We start from the raw sequence: 21403 nt of genomic DNA, 5'->3' as shown, positions 1-21403 counted from the left end.
GTTGATATGTTATAATATTTAAATCATATCTGCCTCCTGCAAATGGATTTCCTAATTCTTTTGTGGGACATGGGCATCACTGTCATGGCCGGAAGTTGTAGCTGATCCCTAATTGCCCTTGAATGAGTGGCTTGCTGATTCATTTCAGAGGACAGTTCAGAGTCAACTACATTGATGTTGCTCTGGAGTCACATGTAGGCAGATTTCCTAAAGAACATTCATGGACCAGGTGGATTTTTTCGGCAATCGATTAAATCTAGACAGGGTGGTTAAGAAGGCATTCAATGCTCAGACCTTTGAGTTAAGGCTTGGAAATCATGTTGACAACATTGGTGAGACCTCTTCTGAACCATCATGTCCAGTCCTGGTCTCCCTGTTATAGGAAGGATATTATTAAACTGGAGAGGGTTCAGAAAAGATTTACCAGGATGTTATAAGGAGAGACTGGATAGGCTGGGAATTTTTTCACTCGAATGTAAGAGGTTAAGGGGTGGCTTTGTAATGGTTTTTAAAATGGGGGGTTATAGATAAGGTGAATGGCAGATGTCTTTTCCCGATGTTAGGGGATTTCAAAACGAGGAAGCATATTTACAAGGTGAGAAGAGAAAGTTTTAAAATGACATGAGCAGAAACATTTTTACACAAAGTTGTTTTTGTGTGGAATGAATATACAGAGGAAGTGATGGATGTGAGTACAGTTACAACATTTAAAAGACATTTGGATAAGCACATGAAAAAGAAAGGTTTGGAAGGATATGGGCCAAGTGCAGGGAAGTGGAGCTAGCTTAATTTGGGAACATGGTCAGTGGGGTTTAATTGAACTGAAGTATCTGTATCCATGCTGTATGAATCTTTGACTTTATCTCTAGCTTTCGGCTTTTATTTATTCATTAATGGGATGCAGACTTCCCTTCCTGGGCCAGCATTTATTACCCATCCCTAGTTATCCTTAAGAAGGTGGTAAGCTGCCTACTTGAACCACTGAAGTTCCTTTGATGTAGGTACACCCATGATTATACCAGGAAGAGAGTTCCAGAATTTTGACTGAGCAACAGTGAAGAAACAGTGATATATTTCTAAATCAGGATGGTGAGAGGGTTGCAGGGAAATCGGAGGAAGTGAGGACCGTAGTTGCTGGAGATTAGAGTCGAAGAGTGCGATGCTGGAAAAACACAGCCAGTCAGACAGCATGGAGCGGCACGGTGGCTCAGTGGTTAGCACTGCTGCTTCACAGCGCCAGGGTCCCAGGTTTGATTCTAGCGTCGGGTGACTGTGTGGAGTTTGCACATTCTTCCCGTGTCTGTGTGGGTTTCCTTCAGGTACTCCAGTTTCCTCCCACATTCAAAAGATGTGCAGGTCAGGTGAATTGGCCATGCTAAATTGTCCATATTTGTTAGGAGCATTAGTCAGAGGGGGGTGGGTTACTCTTCGGAGGGTTGGTGTGGACTTGTTGGGCTGAAGGGCCTGCTTCCACACTGTAGGGAATCTAATCTAATCCAGGGAGCAGGAGAATCGATGTGTTGAGGGGAAATTGCAGGTGGTGGTGTTTCCCTGTGTCTGCTGCTCTTCTTCTTCAAGGTGGAAGCGGTCATGGATTTGGAAGGTGCTGTCTGAGAATCTTTGGTAAATTTCTACAGTGTATCTTGTAGGTAGATGCACATTGCTGCCACTGTTCCTAAGTGGTGGAAGAGTGAATGCTTGTAGATGTGGTGCCAATGAAGCAGGCAGCTTTGTTCTGGATGCTGTCAAGCCTCTTGGGTGTTATTGGAGTTGCACTTGTCCAGGCAATTGAGGAGTATTCTGTCATGTTCCTGACCTGACCTGTGCTTTGTAGGTAATGGATAGGCTTTGTGGGAACAGAAGGTCAGTTACTTATTGCAGGATGCCCAGCCTCTGGCCACTCTTTCAGCAACAGTATTTGTGTTGGCTTATCCATTTCAGTTTCTGGTTGTTGGTTACCCCCACCATGTTCAGAATGGGGATTCAGAGGTGTTAATCCAATTAAATGTCAAAAAGTGATGGTTAGATTCTCTCTTGCTGTAGACGGTCCTTACCTGGCACATTTGTACAGTGAATGTTAGCTGCCACTTTCTAGCCCAAACCTGGATATTGACCAGGTCTTGTTGCATTTGGACATGGACTGCTTCAGGACCTGAGGATTCACTATCTGAGTATTGATTGATTAACTGAATTTCCATTTTAGCAGTAACCATTGTGGGATTTGAACCCATATCACAAGAACATTAACCTGGACCTCTATGCTACAGGTCCAGTAACAGTATCATAAAACACCACCTTTCCATCATTTGCCAACCTGCTGCCCTGTCTCTGTTAAAACCAGAACTGACAGATTGGAGCCAGGATTGAGAATTTTACCAGTTTAATATCTCACACAGTCTAAATCTGTCACTTTGGTGGTCTAGTATTCTTTCTCAAATCTCTGTTCACCTAATTTTGTGACATTGTGTTCATATTTTGTTCCTCAGTACTGTGAAAGTCTATATTGTTTATTGAAGTTAGATTAGGAATGGCTTAAAATGCTGCAAAATTCTAATGTAAGTGTTTGTAGGTGTTTGTTGTTTATAAGCAAAGTTATTGGTGTCACATGATAGTCTTAAAATTTATTACTGCAGCAAGTTTGTATAAACATTCATCCAGTATTTACACATTTCATAGCTTTCAACATTTGACGTGCTGTCGGCTGTCACCTGTTTTTGCCAATGAAAGTTTGACTTTATACATTTACCATCCATCACAATTATTGGTAGCATTTTCACCTCCGAGTCAGACGTTTCTGGATTCCAGTCTCACTTCAGGAATTGTGCTATAAGGTCAAGCCTGACTCGTTATTCTAATAGTGAGGGAGTCCTACCTTGACGGAAGTCTGTTTTACTGATGTGATGTTAAACTGAGGCCATATTTGCCCGTAAAAGAACCCATTGAGTAGAGGAGCAGGGGTCATCCTTCATATTCTGGCCTATATTTATCTCTCATTCAACATCATTCAACAGAGGACTGGAGGATAGCGAATGTGGTCCCCTTGTTCAAGAAAGGGAGTAGGGATAGCCCTAGTAACTATAGGCCAGTGAGTCTGACTTCAGTGGTGGGCAAAGTCTTAGAGAGAATGGTAAGGGATAAGATTTATGAACATCTGGATAGGAATAACGTGATCAAGGGAAGGGTGGAGAAAGGTAGAGCGATAGTTCTTGGGGACTCGATAGTGAGGGGTACAGACAGACGGTTTTGTGGGGGCGACAGTGACTCACGTTTGGTATGTTGCCTCCCAGGTGCAAGGGTACGTGATGTCGCTGATCGTGTTTTCCGGGTCCTTAAGGGGGAGGGGGAGCAGCCCCAGATCGTGGTCCACGTTGGCACCAACGATATAGGTAGGAAGAGGGGTGAGGATGTCAGACAGGCTTTCAGGGAGCTAGGTTGGAAGCTCAGAGTTAGAACAAACAGAGTTGTAGTCTCTGGTTTGTTACCCGTGCCACGTGATAGAGAGTCGAGGAATAGGGAGAGAGAGCAGTTAAATGCGTGGCTACAGGGATGGTGCAGGAGGGAGGGATTCCAGTTTCTGGACAACTGGGGTTCTTTCTGGGGAAGGTGGGACCTCTATAAAAAGGATGGTCTACACCTGAACCTGAGGGGCACCAGTATCCTTGGGGGGAGGTTTGCTAGTGCTCTTTGGGAGGGTTTAAACTAACTCCGCCGGGGCATGGGAACCTGGACTGTAGCTTTAGGGTACAGGACCTTGAGTGTAGGGAGGTTATGAATAATGCAGTGATCTCGAAGGAGGGTGCCTCTAAACAGAAGGGTGGATTGAAGTGTGTATACTTCAATGCCAGAAGTATAAGAAATAAGGTAGGTGAACTTGCAGCGTGGGTTGGTACCTGGGACTTCGATGTTGTGGCCATCACAGCGACGTGGGTAGAACAGGGACAAGAATGGCTGTTGCAGGTTCCAGGGTTTAAATGTTTTAGTAGGATCAGACATGGGGGTAAAAAAGGGGGAGGTGTGGCATTACTTGTCAAAGATAGTATTACAGCAGTGGAATGGACGATGGAAGAGGACTTGCCATCTGAGGTAGTTTGGGCTGAGGTTAGAAATAGGAAAGGTGAGGTCACCCTGTTAGGTGTATTCTACAGGCTTCCTAATAGTCCTAGAGAAGTAGAGGATAATATTGCGAGGATGATTCAGGAAAAGAGTGAAGGTAGCAGGGTGGTTGTTATGGGGGACTTTAACTTCCCAGATATTGACTGGGAGAGCTATAGCTCGAGTTCATTAGATGGGTCGGTGTTTGTCCAATGTGTGCAGGAGGGTTTCCTGACACAATATGTAGACAGGCCAACAAGAGGTGAGGCTATATTGGATTTGGTTCTAGGTAATGAACTAGGCCAGGTGTTAGACTTGGAGGTAGGTGAGCACTTCGGGGACAGTGACCACAACTCGGTGACTTTTACTTTAGTGATGGAGAGGGATAAGTGTGTGCCGCAGGGCAAGAGTTATAGCTGGGGGCAGGGAAATTATGATGCAGTGAGGCATGACTTAGGATGGATTGGAAAAACAGGCTTCAAGAGAAGAACACTAATGAGATGTGGGGATTGTTCAAGGAGCAGCTACTACGTGTCCTCGATGAGTATGTACCAGTCAGGCATGGTGTAAAGGGCCTTGTGAGGCAGCCGTGGTTTAGTAAGGAATTGGAATCCCTTGTGAAAGGGAAGAAGGCGGCATATGTAAAGATGAGGCGTGAAGGTTCAGTTGGGGCGATAGAGAGTTATAAGGTAGCCAGGAAGGATCTAAAGAGAGAGCTAAGAGAAGCGAGAAGGGGACATGAAAAGTCTTTAGCTGGTAGGATTAGGGAAAACCCAAAGGCTTTCTATAGGTATGTCAGGAATAAAAGGATGACTAGGGTAGGTATCGGTCCAGTCAAGGATAGTAGTGGGAAGTTGTGTGTGGAGGCGGAGGAGATTGGAGAGACACTAAATCAATACTTTTCATCAGTATTCACTCAGGAAGAGGACACTGTTGCTGATGTGAATATGGAGTCACAAATGATTAGAATGGATGGCCTGGAAATATGCAGGGAAGAGGTTCTGGGAATATTGGAGAGGATGAAAATAGACAAGTCTCCTGGGCCTGATGGCATATACCCTAGGATCCTATGGGAAGCTAGGGAGGAGATAGCAGAGCCATTGGCCTGGATTTTTATGTCGTCATTGTCAACGGGAATAGTACCAGAGGACTGGAGGATAGCGAATGTGGTCCCCTTGTTCAAGAAAGGGAGTAGGGATAGCCCTAGTAACTATAGGCCAGTGAGTCTGACTTCAGTGGTGGGCAAAGTCTTAGACAGAATGGTAAGGGATAAGATTTATGAACATCTGGATAGGAATAACGTGATCAAGGATAGCCAGCATGGTTTTGTGAAGGGCAGGTCGTGCCTCACAAACCTAATTGAGTTCTTTGAGAAGGTGACTAAGGAAGTGGATGAGGGTAAAGCAGTAGATGTTGTGTATATGGATTTTAGTAAGGCGTTCGATAAGGTTCCCCATGGTAGGCTAATGCTAAAACTACGGAGGTATGGCATTGAGGATACATTAGAGGTTTGGATTAGGAATTGGCTGGCTGGAAGGAGACAGAGGGTAGTAGTTGATGGACTATGTTCATCTTGGAGTGCAGTTACTAGCGGTGTACCACAAGGATCTGTTTTGGGACCATTGCTTTTTGTTATCTTTATAAATGATCTAGAGGAAGGGCTTGAAAGCTGGGTAAGCAAGTTTGCGGATGACACAAAAGTCGGTGGACTTGTGGATAGTGAGGAAGGAAGTGGTAGGTTACAGCGGGATATAGATAAGTTGCAGAGCTGGGATGAAATGTGGCAAATGGAATTCAATGTAGCTAAGTGTGAAGTCATTCACTTTGGTAGGAGTAACAAGAAGGTGGATTACTGGGCTAATGGTAGGCTACTTGGTAGTGTGGATGAGCAGAGGGATCTTGGTGTCCATGTACACAGATCTCTGAAAGTTGCCACCCAGGTAAATAGTGCTGTGAGGAAGGCATATGGTGTACTGGGCTTTATTGGTAGAGGAATTGAGTTCCGGAGTCCTGAGGTCATGTTGCAACTGTATAAGACCCTGGTGCGGCCTCATCTGGAGTATTGTGTGCAGTTTTGGTCGCCATACTATAGGAAGGATGTGGAGGCATTGGAACGAGTGCAGAGGAGGTTTACCAGGATGTTGCCTGGAATGGTAGGAAAATCTTATGAGGAAAGGCTGAGGCACTTGGGGCTGTTCTCATTGGAGAAGAGAAGGTTTAGGGGAGATTTGATAGAGGTGTATAAGATGATTAGGGGTTTAGATAGGGTCGACACTGAGAACCTTTTACCGCTAATGGAGTCAGGTGTTACTAGGGGACACAGCTTTAAATTAAGGGGTGGTAGGTATAGGACAGATGTTAGGGGTAGATTCTTTACACAGCGGGTTGTGAGTTCATGGAATGCCCTGCCAGTAGCAGTGGTGAACTCTCCTTCTTTATGGTCATTTAAGCAGGCATTGGATAGGCATTTGGAAGTTATTGGGCTAGTGTAGGTTAGGTAGGATTCGGTCGGCGCAACATCAAGGGCCGAAGGGCCTGTACTGCGCTGTATCTTTCTATGTTCTATGTTCTATATCACAATATTAGATTATCGGACCAATTATCACATTGATCTATCTGGAGCTTCGCAGTAGCCTAATGGGTTACCATGTTTATTATATTATATTGTGGCTGCACTTCAAAAGCAATTGGTAGGCTGTAAGATTCACTGGGAGGCCTTGAGGTTGTAAAAAGTGCTGTGGAAATGTCAGTCTTTCTTTTTATGCAAAATATTCATAGCATGAGTCTAATCTGCCATTGCCATTGCCAGTCACTGCACTGGTTGCCTATATCTCATGTTTACATTGAATTTACTTATCTTCATTTCCAATTGCTGCAGCTGACTTGCTTTGGTATATTTAACATCATGTGACCGGAAGTGTCTATTTGTTTACAGCATTGGAATTAATTGAGTGTCTCAGCAAATAATCCCGAGGCAGTTTAATTAGAAATTTTTAAAAAAGTGTTCAAAATAGTTTTGGTCATGTCCACATTATTTACACAATGTTTTTGAAGTGGTTGAGGGGTTGCAGATCTTTGTGAGAAAATATCTTGTGAAGTTTATCCGTCAGTGGAACCCTGAGGTTGTGTACTCAGTTTGGGCCAGACTTTCATAGATCTGTCATTGTACCTAATACAATAAAATCCTCATTCTCACACCCTGTGATACATCTTAATGTCTGATATAATGACTTCCCTTCATCATAGGGAACCACATCTCACTCTCTGTAGCTCAGTCCTTGCACTCCTTGATGCACATGCCTTTTATGTGATCTCTCAAGATGACATTATCTTGTTGAACCACTCCTTTTAGAGTACTGAACCCTTTTTGATGACATTTTTTAGATTATGTTTGCTTTTGCTGTACAACCCTGTAGTAATGAGGGGCAGCGCTCATCATGCAGCTCAATTCCAATCTTTTTCACATTATACTTCCATTTTCATACCTGAAAATTGCCAAGAAGATGATTGCAGAGAACTGAATACGTTTCTCCATTTTTCTGAGGTTATGTTTAAGTGTGCACAACTTTGCAGTTTAACACTATGTTGTTGACTTTTAAACAATCACCAATGTTCTAAGGCACTGAGAAGCACCAAAACAAATCACATTAGCTAGCACCAAGTGACAGTCATTAGGATGCAACTTCACTATTTTTTCAGGTGTGATATCAGGCAGTTCTGTTGTTTATACATTGCCATTCCTTCTGTCAATACACTACAGTAATTGCTCAGAGCTGTTAGTATGTGACTTGAAAACATCAGCTTAATGTTGACACTCTGTTACTATCAAGCTGCAAAAGTCACTCTTTCCCTGGTGCATAGTTGAGGGCTGCTTGTGGAAGAGTTTGTTGCTGGCAAGGAGCTACACCACCAGCAGTGCATATCAGCAATATGGCCAGTCCTTACATCATTCTGTTCTCCATGAACAGAACAAACATTTCCAAATGCCAAAAAAGCACTCCCAGTAGTTGAGGCTGCATTCCTAGAGTTCAGTAAGCTGTCTTACACAATTCAGTGTGAAAATAACGGTTCCTTTTCTTAATCAATCATATATTCACACAAATTCACACATGTAAACAGGCATGGTAATGTTCAAATACACAAACACACAACTAGACACACATCCACACAAACAGATACCCACCCACACCAGTAGATACATAATAACACTAGTAAACACCCACCAATACCAGTAAACACATAGCCACACCCATAGACACACAACCTTGCTGATAGACGCATAGTCACGCACTAGTTGACACCCACCCACACCAGTAGGTACATAGCCACACCCACAGACACACAGACAAACCAATAGACACATCGTCATGGTAGGACACACATGCCCACATCAGTCAACACATAGCTACACCAGTAAGCATATACCCACATCAGTAGATACACACCTACAGCAGTAGACACACACTCGCACCAGTAGAAACATACCCACATCAATAAATACACATCTGCACCAGTAGTCACACACCGCACCTGAAGGCACACACCCATACCAGTTCAGTAGCAGGGGGAGTATTTGATCAGATGGGAGTGCAGCAGGTGGGGAAATGCCATATTCCTGTCTTCAAGTCACCGGTGATTCCCTGCCACCAATTGTAGTTCTTAAGTGTCCAATTAATGCCTACCTAAAGGTCTGTCTTGATGGCCAGGGACTTAGCATGGGGCAGCACAAAAGTCATGTAGGACAGTGTGCAGACTGCCAGGCTGTCCCTCACTCAAAGACGCTTGATGTTTGATCCAGAGACTTACCACGAGGAAAGGAGAGTGTCTGCTGAGAGCCACACCCTGGCCTTGCTGTCAATGCCTCCCATGACTCAACTCAACTGCAGCCTGGGATCCAATAATGATACTAGGCCTTGGGTGAGTGTGGTCCTGGCAGCAAGCACAGCCTTCCCAGTGGACTGCTGTTCATGGGGTCCTTAATCTGAGGAAAGGCCAATGACTGGTCTGTCGTGTGCCTGAGTAATGCAGCTTCCCTTCCTGGAAAGAGGTACCTTTTATCAGCTCTATAGCTGGTGGCCAAGACCCGTGTCATTGCCATAAGACTTAGACACAAATACACAGACACATAAATACTGTCACCTAAACAATACTCAGGTATGTGCAAATATAGAGGCTGACACAATTCAAATGGAGACACTACCACTACCACTACTACTGAATTAAACTCCATCTGCCACTTCTCAAGCCTATTGGCCCATCTGGTCCAGATTCTGTTGTAATCTGAGGTAACCCTCTTCACTGTCCACTACACCTCCAATTTTGGTGTCATCTGTAAACTTACTAACTGTACCTCTTATGCTCGTATCCAAATCATTTATATAAATGACGAAAAGCAGAGGACCCAGCACCGATCCTTGTGGTACTCCACTGGTCACAGGCCTCCAGTCTGAAAAACAACCTTCCACCACCACCGTCTGTCCTCTACCTTTGAGCCAGTTCTGTATCCAAATGGCTAGTTCTCCCTGTATTCCGTGAGATCTAATCTTGCTAACCAGTCTCCCATGGGGAACCTTGTCGAACACCTTACTGAAGTCCATATAGATCACATCTACCGCTCTGCCCTCATCAATCCTCTTTGTTACTTCCTCAAAAATCTCAATCAAGTTTGTGAGACATGATTTCCCATGCACAAAACCATGTTGACTATCCCTAATCAGTCCTTTCCTTTCCAAATACATGTACATCCTGTCCCTCAGGATTCCCCCCAACAACTTGCTCACCACCGACGTCAGGCTCACTGGTCTATGGTTCCCTGGCTTGTCCTTACCACCTTTCTTAAACAGGTCCACCACGTTAGCCAACCTCCATTCTTCCGGCACCTCACCTGTGACTGTCAATGATACAAATATCTCACCAAGTGGCCCAGCAATCACTTCTCTGGCTTCCCATGGAGTTCTAGGATGCACCTGACCAGGTCTTGGGGATTTATCCACTTTTATGCGTTTCATGACATCCAGCACGTCCTCCTCTATAATATGGACATTTTGGAAGATGTCACCATCTGTTTCCCTACAGTCTGTATCTTCCATAACCTTTTCCACAGTAAACACTGATGCAAAATACTCATTTAGTAGCCCCCCATTTTCTGCGGCTCCACACAAAGGCCGCCTTGATGATCTTTGATGATCTATTCTCTCCCTAGTTACCTTTTTGTTCTTAATGTATTTGTAAAAACCCTTTGGATTCTCCTTAATCTATTTGCCAAAGCTACCTCGTGTACCTGTTTTGCCCTCCTGATTTCCCTCTTAAGTATACTCCTACTTCCTTTATACTCTTAAAGATTCACTCGATCTATCGTGTCTGTACCTGACATATGCTTCCTTCTTTTTCTTAACCAAACCCTCAAATTCTTTTGTGATCCAGTCTCAAAAGGACATTCTAGATATTACAAAGGGGTTAGGCCATGATGGAATTTGAATACAGGGATGAACATTTTATAATTGAAACATTGGATGACCAGGAGCCACTGGAAGCTAGTGAGCACAAGGAGGTGGGTCAATAGGATAGTGTGAATATGGATATGGACAACAACATTTTGGACAAAGTGAAGCATATGAATAATGAAGGATAGAGACTGAGCAAGAGAATTTTGCATTATTGAAATCTGGTGGTGAGAGTTTTGGAAGCAGATGTTCTGAGGCAGGAGTTCAGATGGTTGGTGTTATATATGGCCTGATTAGATTATCTCAATCAATGACAAAGAAATCTATATGAACATTTGTCACTTGGATTCTACTTTCTAGCATTCTGAATGGTAGAGACCAGGGCCTTATTCTATATACCGAGACAACCAATCTCAGCCAGTGAAGCTGTTCGGAATTAATCTTCAATGACTCTGGGCCAGGGAAGGGAATAAGACTATACAAGCTCCCTGCTGCACATTAGCTTTAAGTGATGTGGCTCATTATTCTCATCTTATTACCCAATGTAGAACAGCTGAAGGAATCAGTGACCTTGCAAGCCCCAGTATGACTCACTATCCGAATACACAGGGTATTGTGCCCACTAGAATGTGTGCTGAAATAAATGTCAGGTAAAGATTAACCAGAATGGAAAGTGCTGGGCTAATGGTAAGATTAGCAGAGAGATCTCTGTGTTCAAGTACACAGATCCTTGAAAGTTGCCACCCAGGTTGACAGGGTTGTTAAGAAGCCATACAATGTTTTAGCTTTTATTAATAGAGGGATCGAGTTGTGGAACCATGAGGTTATGCTACAGCTGTACAAAACTCTGGTGCGGCTGCACTTGGAGTATTGTGTACAGTTCTGGTCACTGCATTATAAGGATATGGAAGCTTTGGAAAGGGTGCAGAGGAGATTTACTAGGATGTTGCCTGGTATGGAGGGAAGGTCTTACGAGGAAAGGCTGAGGGACTTGAGGCTGTTTTCGTTGGAGAGAAGAAGGTTGAGAGGTGACTTAATAGAGACATATAAGATAATCAGAGGGTTAGATAGGGTGGACAGGGAGAGCCTTTTTCCAAGTATGGTGACAGCCAGCACGAGGGGGCATAGCTTTAAATTGAGTGGAAATAGATATAGGATAGATGTCAGAGGTTGTTTCTTTACTCAGAGAGTAGTAAGGGTATGAAATGCTTTGCCTGCAATGGTAGTAGATTCGCCAAGTTTAAGTACATTTAAGTTGTCATTGGACAAGCATATGGACGTACATGGAATAGTGTAGGTTAGATGGGCTTCAGATTGGTATGACAGGTCGGCGCAACATCGAGGGCCGAAGGGCCTGTACTGCGCTGTAATGTTCTATGTTCTAAGATTCGGTTGTGATGCTTAGACTACTCAAAATCTATCTCACTTGTGCACAGGTGCTTTCTAAATCTAGCATTCAGCAGGTTGCATTAAGGAAGGAAAGACATGGGATAACCTTTCAAGATCATTGGTCAATGGTGACTCAGGTATCCACATTTTAGATGTATGGAAGCAAGAAAAAGAATGAATGATTATTGAATTCATTAACAATGGAACACTTCTAATTAAATTCCCTGTGTTTTCCCTCAGATATGATTTTGTGGAGGTACGAGACGGTGGAGATGAGAAAGCACCATCCCTGGGAAAATTCTGTGGGAAGATTGCCCCTTCTCCACAGATCTCCACAGGACCACTGCTATATGTAAAGTTTGTGTCCGACTATGAAACACACGGAGCTGGCTTCTCCATCCGTTATGAAATTTTCAAAACAGGTTGGTCACACTGATTTTGCCGCAGTAATTCCATTGGAGGGTTTTGCAAGACATATTGAGTGTTTTCTTTTCCCCAAATTATTTGAAACAAAAGATTCAAAGTTATCCCAAAATTTGTACTGCTGTAATAGTTGAAAACAATTTTGTGCAGTATGCAAACTTAACTTTCATCAAACTTACTTTCTATGGAAATACAGCATGTAAGTTTAATTCCAAAAAAGTGTGTTTTGACAAGCGTCTATTTCCACTGATTTCTGCTAAATTGAAATGCAAACTAATGGACTTGGCTGTCAATCGAACTTTCAGTCATTTTTGGTCGGTTCTCAGTCTGTTCAGTAATGTGCTATGTTGGCAAAGCAAGAGCAAAATGAGATTACTCTTAGTGGTCTCTGTGTGCAAGAACCTCAGAGCCATGGTTTTTACCCATTTGTGCTACATCTGTGATTGATCAAAAATGTCCAAGGAATTTTAATGGGCACTCATGCAGCTAAACCTTCATGTCTTGGCGCAGTTCCCTATTCAGTTTTCTCCTTCACCTTGACAGGCCTCAAGGAACTGCTGCCATTTCGTGTAGGTCAAGAGCTTGTTCTGATAAATAGTAATGTTAAAAATAATTCTTTACAAATCATGCAATCTTGTAACGTAATCCTTGCAACTTTGACAAACTGGTACCATAACTTGATCTTTAAAATTGCAGTTACTCAAAGCCATTACAGTTTACCATTCTGTTAAGTCCAACATAGATTACCTCTTATGGTATTCTGAAACTTGCTTTAAATTTGTATGTGAACACTGAAGCTGAAACCAAAGTCAGAACAAATGTAATGTCAATGACTGTCAGGTTTAATATGGAAGTAGTGCAATAATATAATTACAATAGTCCCACCACCACCGAACTCCCTACCAAAACGCATCCACTATTCCTAGGGAACTAATTCCATGTAAAACAGAGTTGTATTGGCAAGAAATGGAAAATTGGCCAAAACAACAAGCAATCTCTTGGTGTGCAGTAAATGCCAGAGAATCAATATGCAGTACATAACTATATTTGATTAAAGAACATATACTTTAAAGACAAATTAATTCTTTTCATATGAGGGGACACAGCTGGTTTGTTGGAAGTATTTAAGATGCTTGTTGTATCATATTATGTATAGCACAAACAAGTGAAATGATTCAATATTCTTTTACGTTCGCTGTCTCAAGCACTAAAACTGTTTCATCTTCTGAAATTTGCCCCAACCTTAAAGTGTATAAAATGACAACAAATATAGGGCATGAGTTCAACTGCTGCTTTTAGTGCAAGGCTTATACACTGTGGGCAGAAGCGAATTGTCCACTGTTCAAAAAACTCTAACCCTGAAAAACAATAGTCTAATTTCTGTTTGCAGATCATTAACCTCATGGTTCTGTGTTCTGGAGTTTCTCATGAACAGATGTAGACGTCTGTATGGTCTCTGGAAAGGCTTCCTGCTCTAGTTGATACGAAGTAGTTTCGGTCTTAATGAGTTCGACAGAACTATTACACTCATTGCATTAAACCCATTGCTGTCAGTGATGGGTTAATTACCTTAATTCCAGGACATTTGAAGGACAATTTCTGAAAATTGTGTTTAGTGCAGATATACTTGAATGATTTGTCTAATAGGATCATTTGGATAAAAGTACTGTTTTGGTTACCATGGAGGCAGCCCCATCAGAGGACTGTACTGCACAGTTTGTAACAGCACATTGAAAATGATAATGTAAAGCCTAACTCCAGCCAGTTTTACTGTCTCATACAAATTAACTTCGAAAACTGTAAGTGAATGGTTGAAGGTGAGTCCTGAGCATAATGTTTTTCTTGTGCTATTCCTAGTTGGGAAGTTTATAATTTGTTTGCAAATCAATCATGATTCAACAGGCAATAAGGAATGATGTCAGGGTCACAAATCCTTTAGGAAAATGGTGTGAGTCAAAATTTGATCGCAAGACAAATACCCATGTAGATAAGAATTCAATTTTCACATAGTATGCCTGAGGATCCAAACAATCTGGTTCTGTGTCCAATGATAGTTCAAGTTTCGGTCCACCAATAGGAAAGGGACAAACCAGTTTACCAGCCATTCTTTAATTCTCCATGTTGAAGCCCAAGGCTGCATGAGTCATAAAGAGCGAAGGGCCTGGTTATCATCTGGCTACAGATCATAACCTCAAGCCACACAATGTCAGAGTCATTGAGTCATGCAGCACAGAAACAGATCCTTCAGTCCAACTCGTCCATGTCAACCAAGTTTTCCAAACTAAACTAGTCCCTCTTGCTTACATTTGACCCATATCCCTCTAAACCATTCCTATTTATGCAGCTGTCCAAATGTATTTTACATTTAACTATACCTGCATCCACCACTTCCTCTGGCAGTTCATTCCACCCTCTATGTGAATAAATTGCCCCTCAGATCCCTTTTAGATTTTTCTCCTTTCACCTTAAAAAAATGCCCCAAGTTTTGAACTTCCCCACCGTATGGAAAATACATTTGTTATTCATCTTATCCATACCCCACATGATTTTATAAACCTCTATAAGGTCATCCCGCAATCTCCTACATTCCAGGGATTAGTATTATGTTAGGTAACCATAGTTTTACCAGACCATAGACTGCCCTCTCATTATAGGTGGTGTTAAAACGTAAGGGGTCATCATACCTCAGCAAAGGAAGAGATTGAGAACAAGATTCTTTTCATGGTAGCCTTAGTTGGTGTGGAAATTGACCCCGCGATGTTGGCATATGCCACATCACAAACCAGCCATCCAGCCAACTGAACTAAACCCACCTTGTCCGTAAGGGCAGAAAACTGCTGACTTACCCGGTTTGGCCTACGTATGACACCAGACCCACAGCAATGTGATTCATTCTTAGCTGCCTTCTGGTCAATTATTAATGGGCAATAAATGCTGGTTTGGCCAGTGACACCCGCAACCTGTGAATGAATTTTTTTAAAAAGGTACATGTTGAGTCTCTGTGAGACACCTCTGGTATTTTTAAAGGGCTTGACTAATTCAGAGTTGAAATGTGGACATTTGCAAATACATTGATAAGTAAACAATTCAAAGCACTTCAGCATTTCACAGATGTCACGGGTGTGCGGAACGCCAAACATACAACTGAGTGACAAGGATCAGATAATTGTCTTTCTGAAGAATTTACTCATGTCTCTTTGTTGCTGATTAACTGTGTACTGTACTGTGTACTGGAGCAGTATAAATACAACATGTGGATCAAAAAGCACCCCATCTCATGCTTATTTAACTCAGAGAACGGTGACAGTTGTCAAAGACAGGCATTCTGTATGGATTTGTATGGTGTAATTCATCAAAATTATAAACGACAGTTATTTCCTCATGGTATTCGCCGTCTAAGTAGAAGCAGAGTTTTATCGGCTGTTTGCTGGTGGGGGCAGGGAAAGAGTTGCTTCCAAAGTTGAATTGTGCAGTTTTTATTTCTCTATGAGCTAATAACGCGCTATCCCTTGTTAACACTCCTTGGAAGGATTTTCACATTGGTAATGTCCACATGGCTGTCCTGTCCTATTTCCAATTAATGAGACAGTCTGTAACCTTGGAATTTTGTTTTCATGCCTCCCCATCACTCTTCAACACTCCCCACTCCCTCTCCACTGCCTTTCCTTTCTATCCCACCGTCCCTCACAACCTCCATTCCTTTCCTTTGCCCCTCCTTTCTTCACCATTTCTTATCCTGTTCCAACAACAGTCATCCCTCATCTTTGCAATCTCTCACCTCTACCCAGCCTTGAGCTAAATATTTTGCAGCTAAAGATGAATAATTTTATCTTGATTTCCCAAGCGTCACACCATGAATGATTATCTAGTTCAGGAACACAGAGAAGTTGGAATTTCAGATTGGGATTGGAAAGAAAATGCATATTATCTTTGGAATGTGGTACAGCCAAACAATTGCAGGTCTATTGGGAAAGGGCAGGGCAGTGTGACAAGCTAAATTGGTCTTTCAGCATGTTGTCCTGGATATTGTGGACGGAATAACCTCTTTCAGTGCTTTGGTGAAGGTAAGGACGGCAGGTGCTGGAGATCAGAGTCAAAAAGTGTGGCACTGGGAAAGGATAGCAAGTCAGGCAGCATTCAAGGAGCAGGAGAGTCAACATTTTGGGCATAAGCTTTTCCAGCAAAAGATGTTTCAGCTCTGATCTCCAGCATCTGCAGGGTCCTCACTTTCTCCTTGTCCATTCTATAATCCTGTAAGGAAGACATTACATTGGGAAGCCTTGTGGTTTAGCTGAAAGTCTTCCAATTGACTAACCTTAATCCAGTTCGATAAACAAAGTTGTCATTATTCTCCACTTTTCTATTATGATTCCTCTAGTTATCTCCTGTAATCTAGAGCATGCTTTGCCTCATGCAGCAATAGTTTGTCCAAATGGCTGTTTTTCACGGGTCAAGGGCATAAGCATAGAACTGACTCCAGTCCTGTTCTTTTCCAATGTCCAAACATGTTCTTTTCAGCAGGGAGGCGACAAGAGAAATGGAGGAATTTGCATTTATATAGCACTTTTTCAAAACCTCAGCCTTATCCCATTATGTTTTGGAGCCAGTGCAGTACATAGGAAGTGTTATAATGTAGGTAATAGGGCAGCCAGATTTTGGGTTCCACAAATGACTAGAGGATCTGTCTTAATGATGTCAGGCATTTGTTAAATATTAGAGTGAAAACGAGGAAAGATTTCCCTGTTCTTTAAGATAGTCCCATCGGATTTTTAGATCTATCTGAGGACAAGGGCTTGGTTTCCCATCTTAACCAATGTACTCTGACAGTATAGTGATCCCTTGGTACTGCACTGGAGTGTCAGCCTATATTCTGCATTGGGTTGGTCCTGACCCCACAGTCTCCTGACTCAGATCCAAGAATGCCAAAGCTAAGTCATAGCTGACACTATAAAGTATTCTTTGAAAATGATCAAGAGTGAGAACTTTTCTGATAAAAGATGTATGATAAAAGGATGGAATCTTATCGGGGTCTGAGTGATGTGGGCTACAATGAAATGTGTAGCAGAATCAGATGAGAAATCTGATGATGCCCGCACTGATGTTGGGAGCATCTCTTGTCTTCTATGCTTTTGCCAAGCGGTGTAGCGAGTATCTCACTCGACAGCAGCGAGATGCATGCCAAGGAGAATAATAGTTTCTTAAATACTTAGTAATCCCACTAAGCACCTCATTAATATTCAGCTTTATATCTCACTGCATGCAGCAAACAAGCCAGACTTGGAAAAATCCTGACATAGAAATCAGAGCCAGTACCTGGTGATTTCAGTTTGCCACTCACTCCTTGGGAACTCCATGTTGGGCATTGGGCATCAACATTTTAACACATGCTCTGTGGGCATCAGCTACATGCAATCCATATCCATGGACATTGGCATCCAGGATGTGCCAGCCTCTAATAAGCCAAATGACACATTTCTGATCCACTTACAGGCACTTCATTGCGATACCTCATTGGCCAACAGCTGCTATCATTGTAATGCTGCAGCAAGGACTCATGGACTGGACTAGACTGCATCCCCGGGCTCTTCACTTGCTGGCATAACACTTGCTTGCTCTGCGCCTACTTAGATGCTAACTGCATCACTGCCGTGCGTTGCCTTGTCTTGGCGTTTTGCCTTTTGCCCCCTCAGCCAGAGTTACCAGGCTCAAATAACTTATTTCTTGCCATGCAGACACAAAGCCAGGAAACATGGCTGTAATTGTCAGCAAGCCTCAGTCAAGTCAAGGAGAACAGCCTTTGCTGAGGGGGAATTACCAGCACAGAAAGGCAAGACTGGCATCTGATACCAGTCCAGGGGCTTAGTCCATGGTCAGTTAGCCACTCAGGCCAATGGCAGTCAGGATGCTGTATACATATGGGTTGAGAATCAGAGCAGAAAGCAGCCCATGGCCCACCTTGACTCTTTCTACCTTATTGGAAGCTGCTTTCCTCCTGAAATGGAAAAGAGGCAAATATTAAAGGCGATGAAAGTGGGAGGCAAAGCTGTTACTTGCCATGCAGGTGGGGGAAAGACCCAAGCGAGTGAGTAGTGCAGAGGGCTGTTGCAGTGAGAGTGGTGTAGCATGGGCTTTGGGAGGAGGTGAGTGCTGTAACAGCGAGTGAGTGGGAGGTATCAGAGAGAAGATGGTAGTACTTAATGCTGCGCTGTGGTAAAGTTCGTTGACCTTCTTCCTCCAGTGCTGGGCATTCCTGCAGACGCCTGAGACTGCAGTACCCAAGTGACAATCTCAGACCTTGTTGTTGCGGTCTGGTATCAAATCTGTGTGGTTAGTTCAGGGGGAAGATGAAGTCCTGTGTCTACACTACCCCTTAGAGCAGGACCTTCACATCCCTGTCAGCAAAGCAAGGTGCCAATTTGGCCCCCGTTTACCATGTCTAGGGCAAATGTTAGGATCTGTGCAAGACAACCACAGACTCCAGTTCCATTTAGTTCATTAGCTAATGTGGTTTTAGTTTGTGGTGCTTCCAAACTGGGAGAGCCTGTGTAGAAGTCTTCAAGTTGCCGAAACTGAAAAAAGTTTAGGCCATCAGAATTGCAAATGCTTGATGCAAGTAAACTGAGAAAAGAGTCATAAAACTACCTCAGCAGTGCAAGGAAAAGAAATTGGGAAGAGTCAGTTATGGAAAAGAAGGGATAGGAATGATATTCCAATGACTATCTGTGAAAGCATGTGTTGGGCAACAGGTTGAAATTTGGAACAAAAACAGAAATTCCTGGGACAGCTCAGTAATTCTGAAGAAGGGATCCATAACATTAATTCTGCTTTCTCTTCACAGATGCTGTCTGACCTGCTGAGTTTTCTCAGCTACTTCTGATTTCCTTCATCCGCAGTTCTTTGGTTAGGTTGAAATTTATTTGTGTTAAGATCTTTCTAACTGTTTTATGGCTTTTTATTTGATTTTGAGTGATAAATTTATGTTCCGTTATTAAGGAACGCCTGCAGCCTTCGCTGAATATGTTTCAGTGAATCGCCATCATGTTAACCAACTGCAGCATAAACAAAATGATCCATCAAGGTAGGCTTCACTCTGGGATTTGACGTAGCCAGTATTATGATCAGCCAGGACCATAACATTGTTGAAAAGAACTGGACATCTTTATAGCTGTCTTTTTTTTTGATCATCAGAAATGACTTGACAGCAGAGGCCAGAGATCAAACCTGTGACCCACTGGTCTACTGGTCATTTGTGCTAGTGCTGCTTCCTTAAGACTCAATAGCTTTGTATTTTCTTCTCACATGCTTAATCAAAGCTTTTACACATTTTTCACATTTTTGAGTGAGTGAGTGAAGCATTTCTTTCTTGATTGATCAACTGCTAAACGCTAATCATGCAGAAAGCCCGTTTCTCATATGCTTTTCCTCAGTTATCTGTTTATTGGACTGTCAGTCACACATGGCTGTTCTCCTCCCTTTACTACATGCACAGGGACAGCCACGCTAGCTTACTCACATTAAATATTGGATGCGCATACAAAAATTAGATAATGGCTAGGGCAATTTTCTGATGAATGATTGACTGAGGTGCTCATTATTGAATGACCCCAACCACACTGAGCAAGGCGACAAATCACAGCCTTCAGCTGAATGCCATTCTATTTAAAGAGGGTGATGGGTTAAGTGTAAAGGAGGCAGACACATTTTGGAAGTCACAGCAATTGTACACGCTGTTAACATCGAGACAAAAGCTCCTTTTATCAGGATGGTGGAGTTCAAAGTGCAAGTTTGACTGTCAAGATTTTGAAGGCTCTATGAAAAAGTAGCCCTTAAACTGCTAAAACTGCGAAAAGTTAATTTGATTTTATGACACCTAAAGATATGATTACCGTTGCTGCAATAACAATGCAGGGGGAATACTGTCAATGAATATTACATGTCAAGATTCATTTAGTCAGCATACAAGTTGAAAGTTTAATAATAATTCAATAATAATAATACAAGCTTTCTCTTTGAATATTGTCAATTAAAACAAATCACATTTGTTCTCTATGCAGCTAATCTCGGTAATTTCTTCCCAATTATCTACAATTATTGGTCAGTAATTCTAAATGTAATTTACTTGCTTGTGGAATTATGCCAGATACTTTGAAAATCCATCAAAGTCGCAGTTATCACCTTTATCTACTCTACTTATTTAATCTTTGTATACACATACACGATCTATGAATGCGCCGTAACAGGTGTGTAGGGACGTATATAAAACTAGACAGTACAATGTATCTGATCTCCTATTGAGATATTTTCTAACCAACCTTTTGAGAGATTTTCTTACATACCTCTGGAACAGGTGAGACTTGAACCTCACCACAGGAGCCCCTGTTTATAGATTCACTTTACAAATACAAATGTTCCTCACCTTTATCTGTTTCACAGATATACAGTACAACTGTTCTGATTGCTGAAGAGAAATAGCATTGATAACATTTAAAAACAATTTCAAATACCAGTGAATAGCTGAAAGTGATGACACAACATGATTTTGTGTTTTTAAAATTTTTGTCATAAGAAATACCGAGAAATACTGTTGACTATACACTCTTTTGTAGGCAACTTAAAACTACACAGATCTTTTCTCCTTTATATTTAAACTCATGGCACTTCCCCTGGTGTTAGAATTCTTATAGTGAGCAACTCAGTCATTTCCCGCTTCCAAAGTCTTCATGTTTTTCAGTTTTGCTGAGTCGTAATTTTAACAGACTCTACGGACTCAGGGCTCTCTTCCTCAGTTTTCAGAGAATTTCTAAATCCATTATCAGCAATTAAGCGTGCTGTGATGATTCTCCTTCCCTATGGCCATGCCAGAATGAGTGTCTTGGATTTCTTCAATAGCTGTTGAATATGTCTCTTCGACTAGATACTGTCTCCGTCTGAGATCGGGTTTCAGTTGGAGAGGACCTGCTGCTTCCTTTCTTTTCTGACTGCCTCGACTACAGTTTCTCTCCTTCCTTGCTTTCTTCTTCTTCCCCAGAAGCATGGAGCTGGAAAGTTTATGCCCC

The 21403-nt window shown here is 42.4% G+C and overlaps 1 protein-coding gene across 3 annotated transcripts in view; it reads left to right on the top strand.

Annotated features, from left to right (window-relative positions):
- nrp1a (neuropilin 1a) overlaps positions 1-21403 on the top strand; it is a 183084-nt gene that overhangs the window by 37170 nt on the left and 124511 nt on the right. For all 3 annotated transcript variants that reach the window (XM_060825079.1, XM_060825078.1, XM_060825077.1), the window contains exon 3: positions 12165-12346. In XM_060825079.1, the coding sequence (XP_060681062.1) occupies positions 12165-12346 (182 nt within the window). The remainder of the gene's footprint in view (positions 1-12164; positions 12347-21403) is intronic.

Source organism: Hemiscyllium ocellatum, chromosome 5, assembly GCF_020745735.1.
Source record: "Hemiscyllium ocellatum isolate sHemOce1 chromosome 5, sHemOce1.pat.X.cur, whole genome shotgun sequence".
Lineage (NCBI taxonomy): Eukaryota > Metazoa > Chordata > Chondrichthyes > Orectolobiformes > Hemiscylliidae > Hemiscyllium > Hemiscyllium ocellatum.
Note: the sequence above shows the minus strand (reverse complement) of the source record. Positions and strands in the feature narration are given on the sequence as shown.